Consider the following 19540-nt stretch of genomic DNA (forward strand, 5'->3'; position numbering starts at 1 on the left):
GTGAAAGTAAATTGTTGCTGAAGACAAACCAACTGGAAAAGACGCTTTTTTTTTCTTTTAAGGTTTTCACAATGGCTTCAAAGGAAATGCGAATCAATCATTTGTTTTGACCCAAGACCAGCAGAACTTATTTTGGAGACTTAAACAGGCAATACAAATGAAAACAGAAATCTGAGACTCCCAAATGCTAAAGCTGAAAGGAGTCAGTCTGGAAACATCAATTCTACTCAGCGTTTATTTTCATTTGAAGATAGTGGAAATCATTTCTCAATCATGGACAATACGAGTTCTCCTTCCCTGGCAAATGTCCACATGACTCTGTTAACCTCTAAGTATAGATGCAGTATTTTTAAATAGAAAGACAGGGCAATATGGCAGTTAATTAGCAACCAATACTGTAAACTACAGTAGATACAAAGTTTTATCATATAAATTAATTGCCATTACAAAAAGGCAACTGCTTTAGCTAAGAAGGTACAAAAACTGGTAACATCCATAAATATAACAAGAAGCTAAGTGAAGAAATACATAACAGACTGTTTTTCCTATATAATATTTGAATATGCAAACTAAGACACCTGTGGCACTTTACACGAAAGTAGGAAGATGACATACGCCCCCACCCTCGCCCACCCACCTCCCCACCCCCACCCATCCAGGCCCACCCCTCCCCCTTGTGGATTTCCAAAACATGGCAAATTCTAGGGTTACAAGGACAGGATGGTGCATGGAAGCAGCAAGACAGCGAGCTCCGACCTGCTAGACAAAGAAGGAGCCTTCTTGACAGTTGTAAAGCATTAGGCGTCAGACAGAAACTTGTCAAAAACAGCTGTTGTTGGGTACTGATTGATAATGTTTTCATTCTGACGGCTGAGACGCTGCAGACAGTCGTGGGTCTGAGGAGAAGCCCATCCCTGGCGCACACATGAACACACACACAGACAACGGGAAGTCATTTAACAGATGGCTTAGGAGCACTCAGCCACAGGATCTTAAAAAGACAACATTCTACATTTAATGAACTTGCAGGGAAAGCAAGGCCTAATAATCATTTATTTTTCATAGAAGATGAGCACAGCAGGACAAAAAAAAAAACCAGGAATTGTGTAACTGGTCATTGGAATAAAAGTTTTGTGCTGTTCACGGATTATACAGTGTTAAAAATATTCAAGAATGCTGGAGACAAAATTGTATATGAATCACTGTGGATCTTTCCTGATCCAGGCCATTAGAAAAAAGACTAAAGAAGTGTTCAATGTTTTGAAGGTAATGACTGCATTAAAATCCACTTACAATATTAAACCACAAAAACTATCTTTGAATGATGTTAAGGGTCTGAAGTATATCTTCTGGAGAAGTACAAGCTATTCCATCACCCTGTAATACAGTGTGAGTCTGTGGTACTTGAGTATTGGTCTATGCCACCTAAAAATTACAAACATGTTTTTATCACTCAGGGGTAGGGAGTAGTTTTCTATCATTAGGCCACTTGGTATTTTAAGTGGTCAAAAGTCTACAAAGTGTGACAAAGAATATTTCATCTATGAACCTTAAAATCCATAGATTTTTCCTGATTTAGAAAAGATCAAAGGTGCTAAGCCTTAGTAAAACTGTACATTTATCTCCACATAATTTTATCATTTAAATTAAATGAAAAAAATCATTCCAAAGATTGATTCTGAGCCCTAAAAATTATTTATTTGCTGCAGGCCCAGCACACTTTTAAGGGCAGACTGAAACCCCTGAAAATAGAGGTTTATAATAGACATACTGATAGGCCTTTAGCTACTAGATGAAGGCTTAACAGACTCCATTAAACTACATTAGCACTTAATGACTAAATATACAGATGATTCTGTCTTTGATATCTCTGTTAGATCCATGCCAGCGTAAACTCTAACCAGTATAAACTATACTTCTTTTTGCTGTTTTTAAAATTTTTTCTGCTATTTTAAAAATTATTGTCTCTATTTTAATTAAACACTTCCAATTTTTAGAAAAAGATACCTATATTACATTGCAGCTTGACTTTATATAGGCTAATCTTTCCATTAAAAAATATTTGAGGACTCGATCAAATGTAATCAGTGATGTATACATGGTGCCTAAATTTCCTCTAACTCCTCTCAAAAACTAAAACAATGTCTTTGCTCTTAAAAGAGGGGAGAGAGACTTCAGATGTAATCAAGGAAACATTATGCATCTTGTCTTTAGGTTCTTCAAAGCCAATTTTGCTATGGCAGGATATTCCTTCCTGATAAGGTGATTAACTGAAGTTTTTGGTGCTCATTTTTCTCTCATAGTCTGTAAGGTCAGTATACAAAAGACAAAAAAAACCAAAAATAAGATAAAATAAAACAAAACAAAAACCCCAAGAGATCTTGAAAATGATATACATATTATGTGGAGTCCCAGTCACACAATACTCCACTCCCAAACCCAGGGAAAATTAGTCAAGGTCTTGTGAGCTTTACCGAGTCCTTCATAAGGGATTTGATTTCCATGAGCCATGAATTCCATCCGTTTTAGCACAGAGTATAGAAGAGATGCTTAGAACAACAGAAGGAAGAGACATGCGGTGAAGATAATTAGTGGTAAACAGAGAATAAATTCTCTCTCAGTAGTGTGTACTTGACGTTAATGCCGATGATAATTCACTTGATTTACAGAATATTCACTTTACTAGAGAGATGAGAGTCTGAAATAACTAGAGAAAAATAGATAATGAAGCCATTATAGTCTTGATACCAAAATAAAATTAAAATGAGAAACATGATAGGTGCAAGGCCTTTTGGGAGCCCATTTTCTTTGCCAGATTTCACATTCTTACAGTGTCATGGTCTTTTTCTTCTAACAAATTTATCAGCTGAGAGAAGCTGTCTTTCAGTGCATCCATGTTATCCAGCGAGCAGGGCTGCAGGATCCAACGTTTTCCACGTGCGAGTGGTTCAAGTTCAAAATATTTTTTGATCTTGAGGGGGAAAAAATGAAGAAAAATATATTATTAATTATATCAGAACCTTTCTCAAACCAACATTTTGAGTGATGAAGTGGGGGGATTTCAAGGAGGATTTATATGAACTGTAATGCTTAGGGCTTTCTAGAATCCTGTCCACAGCTGTTGTTATAGCGTGGGTTATATGTTGTGACCTGGGAGTGTTTTCTTTAGGGGTGAACGACCTGCTTGCGAGCCACCTCCATTCCACCCATACACTTAACAGCATGGGAGGTCTGATGAAGTCTGAGAAAGAATTATATGCACCATGGCACTGGGCAAAATACACTGCAGACATGAAAAAGATTCATTCAATCAAAGTAACCCGAACAGAGTAGCTTTCACTATCTCACCCTGCCGACTTATTAAATTGGTGACAACCTACAGTACGTACCATATAAATTACTCAAGACTCAATTATTTTGACCATCAAACACATAACACAACAAAAAATCTGATTTAAATAATCTTTTTTTCTTTTTCTCTTAAAGTTCTAGTATCTATTTCTGAGACCCGGGAACCTGTTTTCTAGGAAAGAGGATAGAAAATGAGTGTGTGTGTTTGTATGCATATACAAACCTACATACATTTACATACATATATAAAGCCTCCCAGCTTTTTCTTCCCTCTCAGTCCTGAATTTTCTGGGAAGTATAAATGAAGCCCTTACAATAGGTATGTGGGGTTAGCACATTTGCTGTCTTAAAAATCTGTTCAACTAATAACCAGTCACAAGTCACTTGTATTGGTTAGGATATTGACTAATAGCAGTTAGTATTACCAACTCCTAACTGTGAATAAATGTCAAATTGCTATGACATCCGGAAGTATTGAATTTTTCTCAAAAGGTATGATAAAGTGAAAAGTTCATAAAGCTTCTCATGCACACACCCACAACATCGTATTAGAACACATTTATTGCCCAGTAAGGTTTTACATAACATAATACAGTTAGTGGCAACATCAAATGAGGCATTGTTCAAAGACATTCTTGGTCAACAAATTGCATTAAATCCCATGTGTCATGAAAAATTCTAGGGTCTTACCTTAGTCAGTACTTGGCTCCCCCCCAAAAAAGTATCTAAATTTTACATGCCGTTCCCAAATGGGGTTTCATGTTGCCTGTATCATTGCAAGCATTAGACTATTGTTAACAGCAGAGAGACTGTTAATCTTCAAACTGGTATTAATATGTTTGTACATTTTTTTCATATGAGGAAGAAGGTACATATATATATATATGTGAAATACTGTTATGCTAATTTAGGAACCAGAAATATGCTAACATTTTATAGTTCATGTGTGTCCAAAAAGTCCTCCTATAGATGTCTTTAAATTCATAATACTAATTAAAAAAAAAAACTGTGAGAATTGAAGGACCCTCATTAATTCTGAGTAATGAAAATCTCTTTACAGATCAGAAAATGGGTACATAACTCTAGTACAATTTTTTGCCTAAGGTAGTTTACAAATCATGTTGTTAAAAGGATTCTTGCTTGTTGAAAATACAAACTCCATTCTTTTAGTTTCTTTTCTTTAGGGGACTGAAGACAATTTACGTCTAAGAGAATCAGAAATTACTAGTGCAAGGATCAGTACCAGGGACCAACTCTGCCCCATGGAGGGAAGAACTGCCAGTCACAGGGGCCCTTGGCCAGCAGGGGAGAGAAGAGTAGATGGGAGAGACAGGTAGAGAATAAGAGTTAAGTCCACTGCTAGAAGGAAGAGTGGGCGGCTCCAAAGAGTTGAGAATCAGAGATGTTGGTCTCCTTGTTTCTGCCACAAAGCGTGGCTTCAGATTGCATCCCTGAGCACAGAAAGTGGGACTACTGTGCTTATGGTGCAACTAGATATTCCATCAACAATGCTTCCTGTCAAATAAAGCACGTACCATCCAAAATCTGGCACATGAAGGAAGTTGTATCCTTGCCATTCTTCATAAACCCAAATTCAAAAGGACAGCATTTTCAGTATCACTAATAACTGGGAAGAGGGCTGGTTGCAAGAAATTCGATAATATTAAAGAAAAGCACCAAGATAGTAAATGCCTCTCACTAATAACACTTCTTCCAAGTGGGTTCATTTAAAAATTACACAGAATTAACCCTGGTAGCATATTTATATCTAATTTGAAAACCATGTTAGATTTAAATAATCCCAAGATGTATTAGCAATTTGTGATATATTGCAGTACCGACCCGATACAAAACAGTGAGGTTTAGCTACCCATTAGGTTGGTTTCTAGGCAACTGAAAATATAGTCTATCATGGAGGCACACTTGGAAGATGATAAAGATGTCTGAAGGTAGATATGCTTCAGAAGTTGTTCCTGCTGAATAGCAAACATGAGAAGGAAATGGAAGCTGCAGTGACAGGGTGGTCACCAGATAAAGGAGCCTAGTGGTGTTAAGCTGACAAATATGGCTGGGTAACTTGAGATTTTCAGATCCATAACTTAAGTGGGTAACTAACGCTGCCATATTCACCCCACTGGTATCCCGAGGATTCCGTACAACTCTGCATTTATAATATCAATTTTCAAACAAGTTTTGCCATTCCAGTAATATTCAAACACAGTGAGTGAATATTTGCTGCTGGAACGCAGCTTTTCGTTACTCAGAGTTTCATGTTTCTAAAAACAAACACTACAGTGCAGATGAAGACTTAATGCTCTAATTCTGACTTTTTTAGGATCACATTTTTATTTTGTTTTCTTATATTAAGCTGAACTTCAAATTTTACTTCCCCTGCATTATTACAATAACAATTACGGTTACATTTGACCTGTCTGCCAGTGTTTTCTTGTCCTTGTATATGTTGATGTATGATTTTAAAGAATGGTGTTTAAGTTTGACGAACGTAAGTCAGATGCTGATATTGTTTTCAAGGTTAAAAAAAAAAAACCTGCCTGTGATACAAAAACCTATTTTTTCTGATGGACATACATTTCTTAAAGGTGATTTTCTTCTCAAGATAAAAATTTTACAAATGACTTATGAGAAAATGAAGCTAAGTCTTTTGACTACTTTACCAGTTGCTTAACTATGGTTAAGTGGAAACTGCTGGAATAAGGAAACAGTGATTGTTTTACATTGGCTTTTGGAGACCGCGCTTTGGGGAATGACATCAGAATAGAGCTGCTTGGCAACCTGTGGTCATTTATCTATTTTGGGGATAGCCACAGAGAGTGGGCATTTGTTAGTAGCCATGTGTCCACCCTAGAGATAGGGAAACAAAGCCACATCAGCAGCCAACCTATTTTAGCTCTGTCCCTGGAGCCCTTCTCCACTCATGCCACTGCCTGGTAATTTGCATTATCGCATTCCATTATTCACACATCGCATTTACTGTAAAGCCCTAATATAACAGAGACGATGGCACCATCTCACTGCTGCTGATGTTTGTAGCAGCTGTTAAACCTGTGAGACATTACATAGCACAGGAGACCTACTCATTGGGTAGGAAATGTCCTTTCATGTCCCCTTGAGTAGTGAAATTATCAAATAATCCTTTCCTGGCTCCAGGATCTCTATTAGGGTAATAATGATGTTCACTGATTTCCCTGTCTTGCCCTCACTTCAGATACAAAATTTTTATTAATACTTTCAATTCTTGCCAACCTGGTATGACTAAATTGCTAGCAGTCATCATTTTTGAACTGCAACAATACGTCTGTCCTTTTTAAAAACTCATAACATCATTTTATTTAAAATGATAAGCTGCTTGTTTTTCCTATTTTTGTTACTAAACCATGTAAGCAGTGTGCGCCCAGAGGTGACCTAGTTTTCCTGAAAGCACTCTAGGGGCAGGGGAATAGAATAGTCCAGAAGGGGTTTATTTAGTGTCTTGATGTGAAATAGAGTTAGGTTCTAGGCTCAGATATTTACAGAGCTCTGACCCACATGAATGTGTGGTGGGACAGTAAAAAGAGAGACAGGGTATGTGACAGTTCTTTGTTGTGTGGGTCTCTGGTGTGGATCATAGAATATACCACCCCGACTTCTAGTGTACTAAATGCCACCAACACCAGCCAGTCATTGCTAAAACTGAAAATGCCTTCCCCCTGCCCTGTCAACACACCCCCCTGGTGGTCCTACCCTGTTGGGAACTGGTGCTGCTCTTGCAGCTGGTACCTCTTGCCCCTGTCGGGGGCCAGCAGCTTATTTTTTCTACACATTCACCACTGGGGACAGAAGCTGGATATCTGCTTTGCCCATACTTCCCCAGACCCCTCTACACACAACTCTTACGTTCCCGCTGTGAAAATCTAGCACATTCTAACTGACCCTTCTTAAGGTTGTGGCGGGGGCTGTGGTGGGTTCTGGTGGGGTTGGGATCAGTCTGAGGAGCTCTAGAAATTTTCGTCCTGCAAGTTGGCTTTCCACAACTTCATTCACTCAACCACCACCTCCGCATGCGGCCGTGGTGAGCGTGGGTGGGCAGCACGGTGCGCTCTCGTGAGCCCCCTGTGCTGGGGCTCCACGTGCCAGGGCAGGAGATTCCACAGATGAGAGCAATAGTGTAACCCAAAAACAAAGCAGACACAGCAACAGCCCGGCCGGAGCACTGTCCTCGTCATTTGTGCAGTAAGAGCACAGGGTTTCTCCCCGCCTGGGCTTTTTAGGGACCATAAAAGACTGTTTAATACTGTACTGTTTACTAAGGCCTTTTTTGCTTATTTATAACACTTGGACTGTATTTAGCTGGAAGCAGGAAAAACGACTGATTCAAATAAAGAGGGATATGATTATTAAGAATAGTTCTTAAATCATGGAACTCAATTTGAGTAAAATGTATTTTGATAGATGGCTGTGAAAAGAAACTTCAGAAATAAAGGCACATTCTTTTTCCATCTCTGGAAAAGGAATCAAGAATCAGGTCTCATGAAGGAGTCTAGGCTGACAACTTCAGCTCCTTCAAACAGCTGATGTAGACTGGGGTGAGGATCTCAAACCAAATACAGAAAGCCAGGGACAAGGAACGGCAGCTGTGGGACCTGAGGGGTAGCAGGGCAGGCTGGAGGGTGGCACAAGAGAACAGGACTCTGTTAACTATCTTGAACACAGTAGAGTCATTATTGCTTTCTTGTACATTTAAATACACAAAGTGTCCACTGCATAGCTTGTATTTTTCAAAGAACCATATGAAAAATAGTTTTTGAGACAGGTTCATATTGGTATTAACCTCTTCGGTGAAAGTGTGGTTTGGGCTCCAATTAATAGGATGCCAGGAGAGCCTGAATGGACTGTGAGATTTTGCATGATCATTTCCATGACTGTTACAAAGAGAGCAGGACTTTCCTCATCTACATCCTAGCTCATTCCTTTAATCACTACAGCAGATGCATCTATTGTGTTAACATGTCACATTGGGGGAAAACATTCATATTGAAATGCATCTTGGTGGTATGCTGGGGTCCACTGACACGTGGCCAGGGATAGTGGATTGGGTGCATTCTCTCTCCAACTCTGGGGACAAGGATGTCAAATTGTACAAGTCATGAAATCAGCCATGGTTTGGAGTATTTACATCACAGAAATCTGCAAGTATGATGAATGAGGACTTTTTTCTTTCCAGAGTTCATTATTAAACATTTACCACCACACCACTGAGTATATACATTTTGTATGTGTGTTTGCAAAGAGGCCCTCCAGCTTTGCTGCCTTAACTGCAGAAGCAGGCTTAACTTGGTAACCTTCACCAAAGTCACAGAGAACTCTGCCCATGCCATGGCTCCAGGACAGGGTCTGGAGATAAAGTGGCAGGGCATGATTAAGATTCTTCCGAGTGCATTCTTGGTAGCTTGTTCAAAGTAAGGTCAGTCTAGAGAGCAGCACCAGCTGTTCCCTTTTTGTTGTACTGCTTGCAGGATTTTGAAATCTTAAAAAGTACTAAATGTGTCATGAAAGGCAGAAATAAATAATACAAATAAAACCAATTTGCCACAGTCCCAAAGCTAGTACAACATAGAATGGATATTATTTACTTTTTACTGAGTACTAATAAGGACCAGAAAATGACAACTTGATGTTAACCAACTTCACAATATTATTAATACTTTGGGAGTGCATACATATTAATGGATGATTGATTTCAAGAAGACTGTGTGTAATATAAAAGTATAGTTCTCATGAGATGCTTCTTTCTTAAGGATACTCAAGTTCAGTGCAGCCCACCTGACCTTGGAATGATCAGAAACCAGATGAGTGGCTGCAGGTTATTACCTGTGACTGAGCCTGATCCTTATTATAAGTCTTCTTCTCTAGTCAGTAACCTCTGATGTGTATAGAGTGTTATATATATTGTGACAATAATTATATAGAAACCCAGCCTTCCAATGCATAGGAGAACTTAGCGTGTCCCAGAAAAGCCAAACAAAATGATCCTATTTGCTTTGGTGGTAGCACCTCGGATCTGAAATGCCTTCCTATTTTTGTTTAATCAGCTAACCTAGAAGTATAGAGAAATTTACAAGTATTTCTTTCTTTTTGGTATGCCTGGAGGGCTTGTTTTATTCTCCTACCCAAAAAACTTGCTGATCAGACAACCACGGTGAGAGGCACAGTTAGGTATGGATGCTTCCTGTCTTCAGGGACTGAGGGAAGATGCCCAGTATTCCTGTATCTGTACCCTCCTCTATTCCAGTAAGTCTATTTGGCCCTCTGCAGCCTGGAGTGATTCTTGAATTCAGGCCTTTGCTCCGATTCCTGCTTCCAGGCCAAGGCTTCTATCCACAAGTGGAAAGAATCAGCCTGTACATATGCTCTCATCTTTTAAGACCCAGTAGAAGTCCTTCTATCACCTCAAGGGGAATCCTTAAGGATACAGAAGAAACTTTTTAAATTAGAAGGAATCTTAATCACAGTAGCTGTTGTTGGTTGCCTCCCCATCACCCAGGCACCATAAATTCTCTGTAAATAAAGTTTTATTGGAACATAGCATGCTCATTCACGTAATCTATGGCTGCTTTCACACTACAATGACAAAACTGAGTAATTGCCACAGAGACACCGTGTCCCGCAAAGCCTAGAATATTTACTACCTAGCCCTTTACAGAAAAAAAAATTGCCAACACCTGGCCTAAAGCATTCCACAGCTTTCTGCTTGGTCCAGCAGGGAGACACAAGGAATGTTTGGGTGGGATCTAGGGCATCAGGCTTTCTGGGCCTCAGTTTGACCACACATTGCTAGACCTCCTCCTCCCTGCTTTGGTTCACACTTTAGTGGAATAGAGAACTTGTCTTTTCCAACTTGGCCAGGCTCTCGTTATGATTTCAGATGCTTTGGATTGAATTTCTAGCAGGCAGAAGGGTCATCTCTCAGCACAACCATATTTTATTTCCTCTTTGTATTTAGCACAAATTTCTTTTTGCGGAGAGACTTCCTAAAGACCACAAGAACTAGCCAGGGCATGGGAAGTTTTCCTACAAAGTCCCCTAATGCCACACCCCATTAGGCACATGGTTGGTGGCCTGTGAGTTTGAGGTTTTTGGTTTCCTTAAGGATTGCTTTTAGTGCACAGCAGTACTAGTTGTTACTTTGCAGTTTTAAAAAAGAATATATAATTTATTAAACTTACACTGTCCAAAGTCTAGATTTTTCTGAAGCTTTTATATTCAACTTAAAAATTTTAATATTCTATTTACATATCTTTTAAATTTTAATCATCACATTCAGATATGATAGTCAATTTTCCATTTAAGCATTTAGAATGTCTGACAAAACATCCTCAAGTAGTTGAGAATTCTTAAAAATGTCTTCCATTAAATTTATAATTCAATGACTCTTGAATTCTGGTACATTCTAAATTCTTATACCTTTCCATATATGAGGCCAATTCTGAAATCACTTACACATTTTAAATTAGAATTAAAAAATGACGATGGGAGTGGTGGCTCACACCTGTAATTCTAGCACTCTGGGAGGCTGAGGTGGGAGGATCCCTTGAGGTCAGGAGTTTGAGACCAGTCTGAGCAAGAGTGAGACCTCATCTCTACTGAAAATAGAAAAAATTAGCTGAGTGTGGTGGTGCATGCCTGTAGCCCCAGCTACTCAGGAAGCTGAGGCAAGTGGATCACTTCAGCCCAGGAATTTGAGGTTGCCATGATGATGCCACTGCACTCTACCCAGGGCAACAGAGTGAGACTCTATCTCCAAAAAAAAAAAGAATTAAAAAATAAAATGACTCTACCAGGTTGACATATATATAACATATACTTTAAATGAAAGTATTAATACTGTGGGTTTGATTACTTTATCACTTTTATATTTTCAATGTTAAGCTTTCCAGGGTTAAACAGACTTTTCATTAAGACTTTTCCATCCAAAATGAAATGGGTATAATTCCATGCAACTTGAGGTTCTCATCTCATTGCACTTGGGCTGGTTTTCAACCAAAATTTTTGGTGACACTCATTGGGAAGTTGAGCCCTTTAAAAAATAGTTGCTGTAACAACTAGTTGAAGACCAAAGTTTTCAAAGAGGGTTGTTTGCTCCTGAATACATGCTATTATTAGCTATATTCACTGTCTACTCACAGAAGTGGACACCCTCTCCTAAGATTGTAGATAATTTCATCTACTGCTTGGTTGGACTTTACATTACATTAGCACATGCTTTAATATCTTTCCTTTTGGCTCTATACACATTTCATTTTCTTATACTGATATGTAACATACTCTAAAATTTGCCCTTTTAAAGTGCACAATTAATTTGTTTTTAGTATATTCACAAGGTTGTGCCACCATCATCACTAATTCCAGAACATTTTCATCATCCTAAAAGAAACTCCTTAACAGTAGCAGTCACTCCTCAATTCCTCTTTCCTCCAGCCTTTGGCAACCACTACTCTCTTTCTGTATGGATTTGTCTATACTGGACATTTCATATAGATGAAATCATACAATATGTGGCCTTTTGTGTCTGGCTTTTTTCTTGTAGCATAATGTTTTCAAAGTTCATCCATATTGTAGTATGTAGCAGTATTTAATGCCCTTTATCGCTGAATAATATTCCATTATATGGATATATCCCATTTTAAACAAAATCCATTCATCAGTTGACAGACATTTGGGCTGGTTCCACTTTTTGACTATTATGAATATAATGCTGCTGTGAACATTCATGTGCAAGTTTTTGTGTGAATATGTTTTCATTTCTCTTGGGTACACATCTAAGAGTAGAATTTCTGGGTCAAATGTTAACTCTATGTTATCAAATGCCTTTTCTGCATTGAGACGATCATATATTTTTTGGCCTATATTCTGTTAACATGGTATACTATAATACATTGATTTTTGTATGTTGAAACAACCTTGTATTCCTGGGATAAAGTGTACTTAGTTATAATATGTATAATCCTTTTTCATACATCGTTGGAGTCATTTGCTAGAACAGTTGACCCTTGAACAATGAGGGGATTAGGGGAACCAACCCCTTGTGAAGTTGAAAATTCACATATAACTTTTAACACCCCTCAAATTTAACTACTAATAGCCTACTGTTGACCAGAAGCCTTACCAATAACATAGTCATTAACACATATTTTTATGTTATATATATTATTCTTATAATAAAGTAAGCTGGCATAAAGAAAATCATAAGAAAGAGAAAATATATTTACTAGTCATTAAGTGAAAATGGATCATCATAATATTCTTCATCCTTACCATCTTCATATATGAGTAGGCTGAGGAGGAGGAGCTAGAGGGGCGGGTGGTCCTGCTGTCTTAGGGGTGGGCAAAAGCATATAATTGGATTCTTGCAGTTCAAATCCATGTTGTTCAAGGGTCAACTGTATTTGTTAAGAATTTTTGCATCTATATTCATAAATACTGGTCTATCATTTTCTTTTTTTTGTAATGTGTTTGCCTAGTTTGAGTATCATAGTAATCCTGGCTTCATGGAATGAGCTGGGAAGTATTCCCTCCTCTTCTATTTTTTAGAATAGTTTGAGAAGCCTTGGTGTAAATCCTTTAAATATTTGGCAGAACTCAGCAGTAAAGTGAGGATCCTGGGCTTTTCTTGTGGGAAGTGTTTTGATTACTAATTAAATGTCTTTACGTGTTATAGGTCTCTTTAGATTTTCTATTTCCTCTTGAGTCAATTTCAATAGTTTGTGCCCTTCTATATGTATCTTGTATATTTAATCTAGGTTATCTAGTTTGTTGGCATATAATTTTTATAGTATTCTCTTATAAATAATCCTTTTCATTTCTGTAAGGTTGGTAGTAGTGTCTCCTCTTTCATGCCTAATTTTAGTAATTTTGAGTCATCTGTCTTTTTTACTTTGTTAGTTGAGTAAAGATTTGTCAATTATGTTGATCTTTTCAAAAAACTGTTAGTTTTACTGATTTTCTCTATTGTTTCCCTAATATCCATTTCATTTCTTTACCATCTAATCTTTATTACATCCCTCCTGCTTGCTTTGTGTTTAGTTTGTTCTTATTTTTTCTAGTTTTCTAAGGTTGAACAAACATCTAATTTTAGTGACATTTTAATAGCATTCTATTGGATCTTACCTATACACAAACACACATACACATTTGTGTGTATATATCTCTCTCTCTCTACAAAAAATTGTTTTAATATCTTTAACTTTTTTGGTTGATTTGAGTAGGTGAAGTTCTATATTCTTTTTATATTTTTCTTATTTGTCAGGGCTATAGCTCTTATAAATATAAAAATAAAATTTAATTAGATTTTATATATTTCACATTTTGTTCCTATATTTACAAGAGCTAATGACATATTCCAAGTTACAACAAATAACATTTTAAACAATCTGTTTTTCAATCAGAGAACAGGAGTCATAAACTTACAAATCAGAGACACAAGAGTCCTCCTTACTTCTTTCCTCCCTCCATCTACTTAACCAGTTCTACATTTTGGAGTCTGTTAATTGCAGACCCATTTCTAGTACCAAATTATGAGTAGCCAAAGAGGCCTGTGGTTGAAAGAAACACAATGCCCAACTCAAACTGGCCTAGAAAGATGAAGAAGATTTATTCATTCATATACTGAACTACCCCCTGCTAGTGTGGACCCATTGGATTTAGAGCTGAGGTTCAGTTTCTAGGTCATCAGAGCTGAGGTTCAGTTTCTAGGCAATTCCTGCAGGATATGAATGTCAAGGGAGATAGCTCTGGGAGCTGTTGGCAGCCATCTAAGTACTACATAGAATGAAGCTACGAAATAGGTCTGAGGATAAAGCTGATAGGTGAAGGAAGAGAGAGCCAAGAAAACTACAGAAAAATAGATGTGATTGAATCATAGACCCCTGAATCAAACCATGCCAAAGGCCTGCAACCTAAGAGCTTCTTAGTTATATGAGCCATTATATTCTCCTTAAAACAGGTATTATTATAACATATATACTACATATATAATATATATGGGTTAGGATATCAAGACTCAATGAGGATGAAGTATCTCCACAAGTCTGTGGTGAACCCCATTTTCAATTAATAGGATAACACAGATTTGGATAATTATTCTCTAATTTTTTCATGTGAATGAGTCCTCAGTTCCATGAGGGCACAGACAATGAAAAAAATTATTTTGTATTCTCTAACATACTCAGTATAATGCCAGACACAAAGAGGATACTATATTTCATCTCATATTAAAATTTTAGTAAAAGAAGGAAATTGAATATTGGAGAGAAGTTACTAATCTTTCCAATTAATCAGGCCAAACATGCAGGAGGTGGGATTTCATGAACAGTTTCAAAACCATAGATCTAATTGGTTCAAACTCTATTACACATATGCCTACAGGCAGCTGCAATGAATCGTTTTGCAAACAGAAAAGTAAACAACCTATCATGGAAAAGAGAACCACTCCAGAAATCTCAAGACCTACAAAGGACACTTATGTTTTGAGCTATTTCTTTAATCTGTGTCCAAACAAAGCGTCTAATTCTTATCTCAGAGAATGAAAAGCACTGACATAGGCAAAAGGAGAAGCTTCGGTACGCTTGTCTTTGCATGCAGGTGCAAGCATCAGACTTTTCAATAACATCTATAACCGTCATTAATTACAGAGGCAGCCAGGCTTCAATAGCACATCATTTTATTTTCCTCTTCTCTTTTCTTTTTCCCTCTTCTCTTCTCTCCATCCTTTCTATAATTCCATTCTATTCTTTCAAAAGAGCATTTGTTTTTCGTACCAAGTACTTTTAGGGTATTATACTTGATTCTGTATCTTCCATGTTTGGGATAATGGTTATGATTTACCTGTATTTCAAGAAAGCAAATATTGTAAGCGGGAAGAAATCTAACAATGAAGAAAATTTTCCTGGCAATAGAATATGGTTGCTTAAAGAGTCCTACCTATATGTGTGAGGGCCAGTCAAGTATGTACCAGACAGGAAAGGGAGTTAATGAGTAAAAACCCCAAACACATATCAGAGGCAACCAATTAGCTTGTCTGAAACACAGGCTTGTAAAGCTATAAGTAACTTATAAAATGGTCTGCTACACACGAATAAAATGTTGTTTAAATGGCTTGCTTAACTAGATGCATTCACCATGAAATTGATTCTTTTAAGTTTTTTTTTTTTTAACTTAATACCCATTAACTGTGCATATTGAAATGGCTAGGCGGGTGGGAGAGTGGGTATCATAAAGTATAGGTTGAAGATATGTATTCCATATTTTATGAGGTTAAGGAGTATTTGAAAAAGGAAAGCTCATCAGTTACCAATAACTGTGTCTGCTTCAGTAAATGAAATGGTCCAACACAATTAGATAATTCCTACTTTACCTTGCTAAAAGCTTAAACTGGGATCGGTAGATGTGCTCTGAAGACATTCCAGTACTGAGAATTTATGCTTTTGTGTCACACAAAGCACTGTTTTCTCACTACAGCTTTTGATTCTGTAAAATAGCATGAGAGGAAGAAGACCCTGAGCCTGGTATTTTTCAAATCCAACATTTGCTTCAGAATGAACATTAAATTTCATCCCCCAAAGACTTATTTTCCAAAACATTTGAGGTAATTTGATGTTAGCTGACATAGGAATAATTCCTAATCCTATTTCATATTTTGAATTTTCTTAAAAACCATTGTATATTTTAAAATGAATTTTGGCCATGCCTCACATTCGACTTTTTCTGTTATATAAGGCTCCGTGCCACAAATATACTTCAATCAATTACCACCTGATCAGACAACAAGGAGAACATGCTTCAATTTTGTCGAGTCTAACTATTCTCCCTGCTTACTCAATATTGGTGCTCCACATGTACTTCACTAAATCGCTATCGGCTGCCTAACTCAAGGGATTCTCTGGCTCACCAAAATATTAGGGAAAAAATATATTTAGTCAGTAGTTAAAAGATTGTTAAAGACACAAAAATCTTTTGAAAACACTCTATATATTTATGGTTATTTGGCCTCTGTAATGGAATATATGTCCCCATCTCAATCTTGCAGCTGTTGGGTACAAGAAAGCAATAGCAGTAGCAACAAGTCAAAATATTAATATATGGAACCCAAATAAACATGTTTAGCAGTGGCCTTGTGGTACTATGGCAGCACTCTGTCCTAACAACGACAACATTTAGATGTTGGACCAGATTCAAATTCTTGGGCCATAAACAGGAGACAGACAAATATGGCAAGCCATGCATTGCTCAGCCGCCAATGGAGGGTGCCAATGGCCCTGTCCAGATGCAGAGATATTCAAGGGATGTTCCTGTCAGCAGTTTGTCCTCTGGCTACAGCAAGGAGCCACCATGGAAACACTGGGAGGGAAAGGAAAAACAGGAAGGCAGAGAGGGCTGGTGAAGGGCTAGGGGCTGGGGGCAGAGGCAGCAAAAGCTGACAGCTGCCTCAGTAACACATCTGAGCAAGGGGGACAGGTAACAAATGGCCTTGTAACAAAGTGCCATGTTAGTCATGGGGAGAGAATTTCTTTCCCTGCTGGCAATACAGCCAGGAGCCTGATATCCTGGCAACCGAGAAATATGAGCTTGGAAAGAGGCTCGCAGGCAGTCTAAAGAAAAGCTAAGTGGTAATCCGTTCTGAGGAATTTTAGCCAAAAAACCCCACATAGGACTAGTTGAACTCAGTATAAAGCCTGTGAAAGACGAGTCTGGAGAACATTATAATAAGACATAAAGAGAACACCAGAAATGAAGGTTCAAAAAGCCATTGACTGGATTTACCACAGCATTGTTAGTGTGGCCTTGGGTCCTAGCTGTCGTCCCATGACTACTCAAAACTACTAGCTCTCAACCAGGGGAGGAGAGGGGCAAATGTACCTCCCAGGGGACATTCACTAATGTTTGGAGATTGTTTTGGTTGTCACAACAGGGTGGAGCTGAGGGAGCAGAGTGGGTGGTTGCTATTGGCATCTGGTGGGTTGGGTAGAGGCCAGGGAGATGCTGCCAAACATCCTATAATGCACAGGGCAGCTTCCCCCATCCCCTCAGCCAAGAACTATGTATGCCAATAATGCCAAGGTTGAAAAACTTTGCTCTGAGCTGATCTTTAAAGGTAAAAGTCAAAGAACAAAAAGCCCTGTTAATGATTCAATCCACAATCTAGCAGCACAAACCATCAGCTTCCCTCCCTGGTGTCAGCAGGAGATTTAGAACCTGGACTGGAAAAGTAGACCGGGAGCTACATCAGGGAGCACCACAGGCTGACGGTTTCTATTCACTGTCCTTCTTTCTTGTTCAAGGTGAATAATCAAGAGGTTTTGGTGGGGCCAAGTCAGTATATAAACCTGGGTTGAAACAAGTGTACCGAGGAAAAGCTACCTTTATGAAATTTGGATTCAGTCAAAAGGCCATACTCTAGGATCTGGGAGGCTACATGTGGCCCCGAGGCCTCAGGCTCCCCATCCCTGGACAGTCACTGCTTTGGGCTCTGGGGATATAAAAGTGAACATAACAAGTCCCAGCCTTTATGGAGCTTACATGGTAGTGGAAGAGATTGACAAGTCAGTGAGTAAAGTCAGGTAGGAATAAGTGACATGGAGAAAAGAAGGTACTAGAGCAGTAATAACATTTGCCACAGAACTGATCTAAAGAGACTGAAGGTATGTCATGAGTAAAAATAAAGCAGTCACAGATAAGGACAAATCTTTAATTAGTTTCAAAACAATACCACATATAGTTACAGTAAACACCCTATTGATAAACCTGTACTTGATCATCTAGGATCAACGGACTCTTCATTGCCTGGAACAAGACAATGACTGATACTGCCTGCACAACGAGTGCTCATGACTGCCGGACACAGCACACCAGATGATGGTATCTACGTGGTAGATGTTCACAACTGGCAGACTGCTGCCTAATTTCTGCTCCCAAGTTGCTTCACAACTCTCATTATGGCAATCATATTTATTATCATTAAATGTGACAACATGAAATATGAACCTGAAAAGAGAATGTCTGTTTGTATGAATAAAGGAAATACATTCAAAGAATTCAATGAAGGTAAGTCATCGAAAACAAACTTGAATTAATTTAGATAAGACAACTATAGAGGATTGAGAAGGAAAGGTACAGATTGCTTCCCAATAAAGGTAAGTCATCGAAAACAAACTTGAATTAATTTAGATAAGACAACTATAAAGGATTGAGAAGGAAAGGTACAGATTGCTTCCCAAGTGTTTTAAACTTATGGTTCTATTTTAAAGAAACAGAAGCAAAAAAAATCATAGGTAATGGTTTTGTTTTATGAAAGAAATTTAACAGACAACTCTGATTAGTGGCCACAAATTCAGAGGAAAGGCCTTGGCCTAATATCAAAAGATTAATGCCTTTTGTATATTTTAAGTTAAAATAAATTACTTAGGCTACACATGTATTTTTTTTAATGACTTCCAACTTTAAGCAATTCTTGATTAACTGTTCAACTACCCATTCAGATCAGGCCAGATAAGTGGGCTTCTAACCGTGCATGCGCTGCTCTAAACTTCCCATCACACTTTTCATCATGTATGAATCAAAAGCCTTCTCAGAGGGGAAGTCATTAACACCCTCTTCAGTCTGAAGTTTGGAGTGTTATATAAAAACATGTCCACTGTCAGAATCAATACTAGTGTCTATCACCTCCAATCCTTTTGTGAAGAAGAGTAGACTATAAATAAAATTAAAATACTCAAACTCACGTACACACCCACACTCCTGCAGTTTCCTATGGAAATATTCATATCTATAAAAGCACATGGTTATAACTTGATATGTTGTCATTAAATATAGTGTCTTTTAAAATAATAAATATTATCCTGAATGCATTTGTAAACTATTTTCTGAATAGAACTTATTCCCATCTTCTACACCCAGAAACAGAAACAGAATTGTAAAATACACCTACCAAGCAAATTCCTCTGAGTTTTCTTAGCCAAGGCCCTGTCTTCCACACTTACAGTTCTCTAGGGAACAGAAATCTCAGTGTTTTGCAGAACAGTCCTATTTTATCTTGAAATCATTATGTTTCTTTCTACCCTTATCATGTTGATTTTTCCATCGTAAAATGACAATTCTATAATAGCACTTGAAAATAAGGATCATATAATGCCAATGC

General features: G+C 37.9%; 1 protein-coding gene across 1 annotated transcript in view; it reads right to left on the minus strand.

Annotated features, from left to right (window-relative positions):
• Nucleotides 1-218: 218 nt before the first annotated feature.
• ARL15 (ARF like GTPase 15) overlaps nt 219-19540 on the minus strand; it is a 399577-nt gene continuing 380255 nt past the window's right edge. Inside the window, exon 5 of the mRNA XM_069492347.1 lies at nt 219-2971. Coding sequence (XP_069348448.1) covers nt 2819-2971 — 153 coding nt within the window. The 3' untranslated portion in view covers nt 219-2818. The remainder of the gene's footprint in view (nt 2972-19540) is intronic.

This window comes from Eulemur rufifrons, chromosome 17 (assembly GCF_041146395.1).
Source record: "Eulemur rufifrons isolate Redbay chromosome 17, OSU_ERuf_1, whole genome shotgun sequence".
NCBI classification, from domain to species: Eukaryota; Metazoa; Chordata; class Mammalia; order Primates; family Lemuridae; genus Eulemur; species Eulemur rufifrons.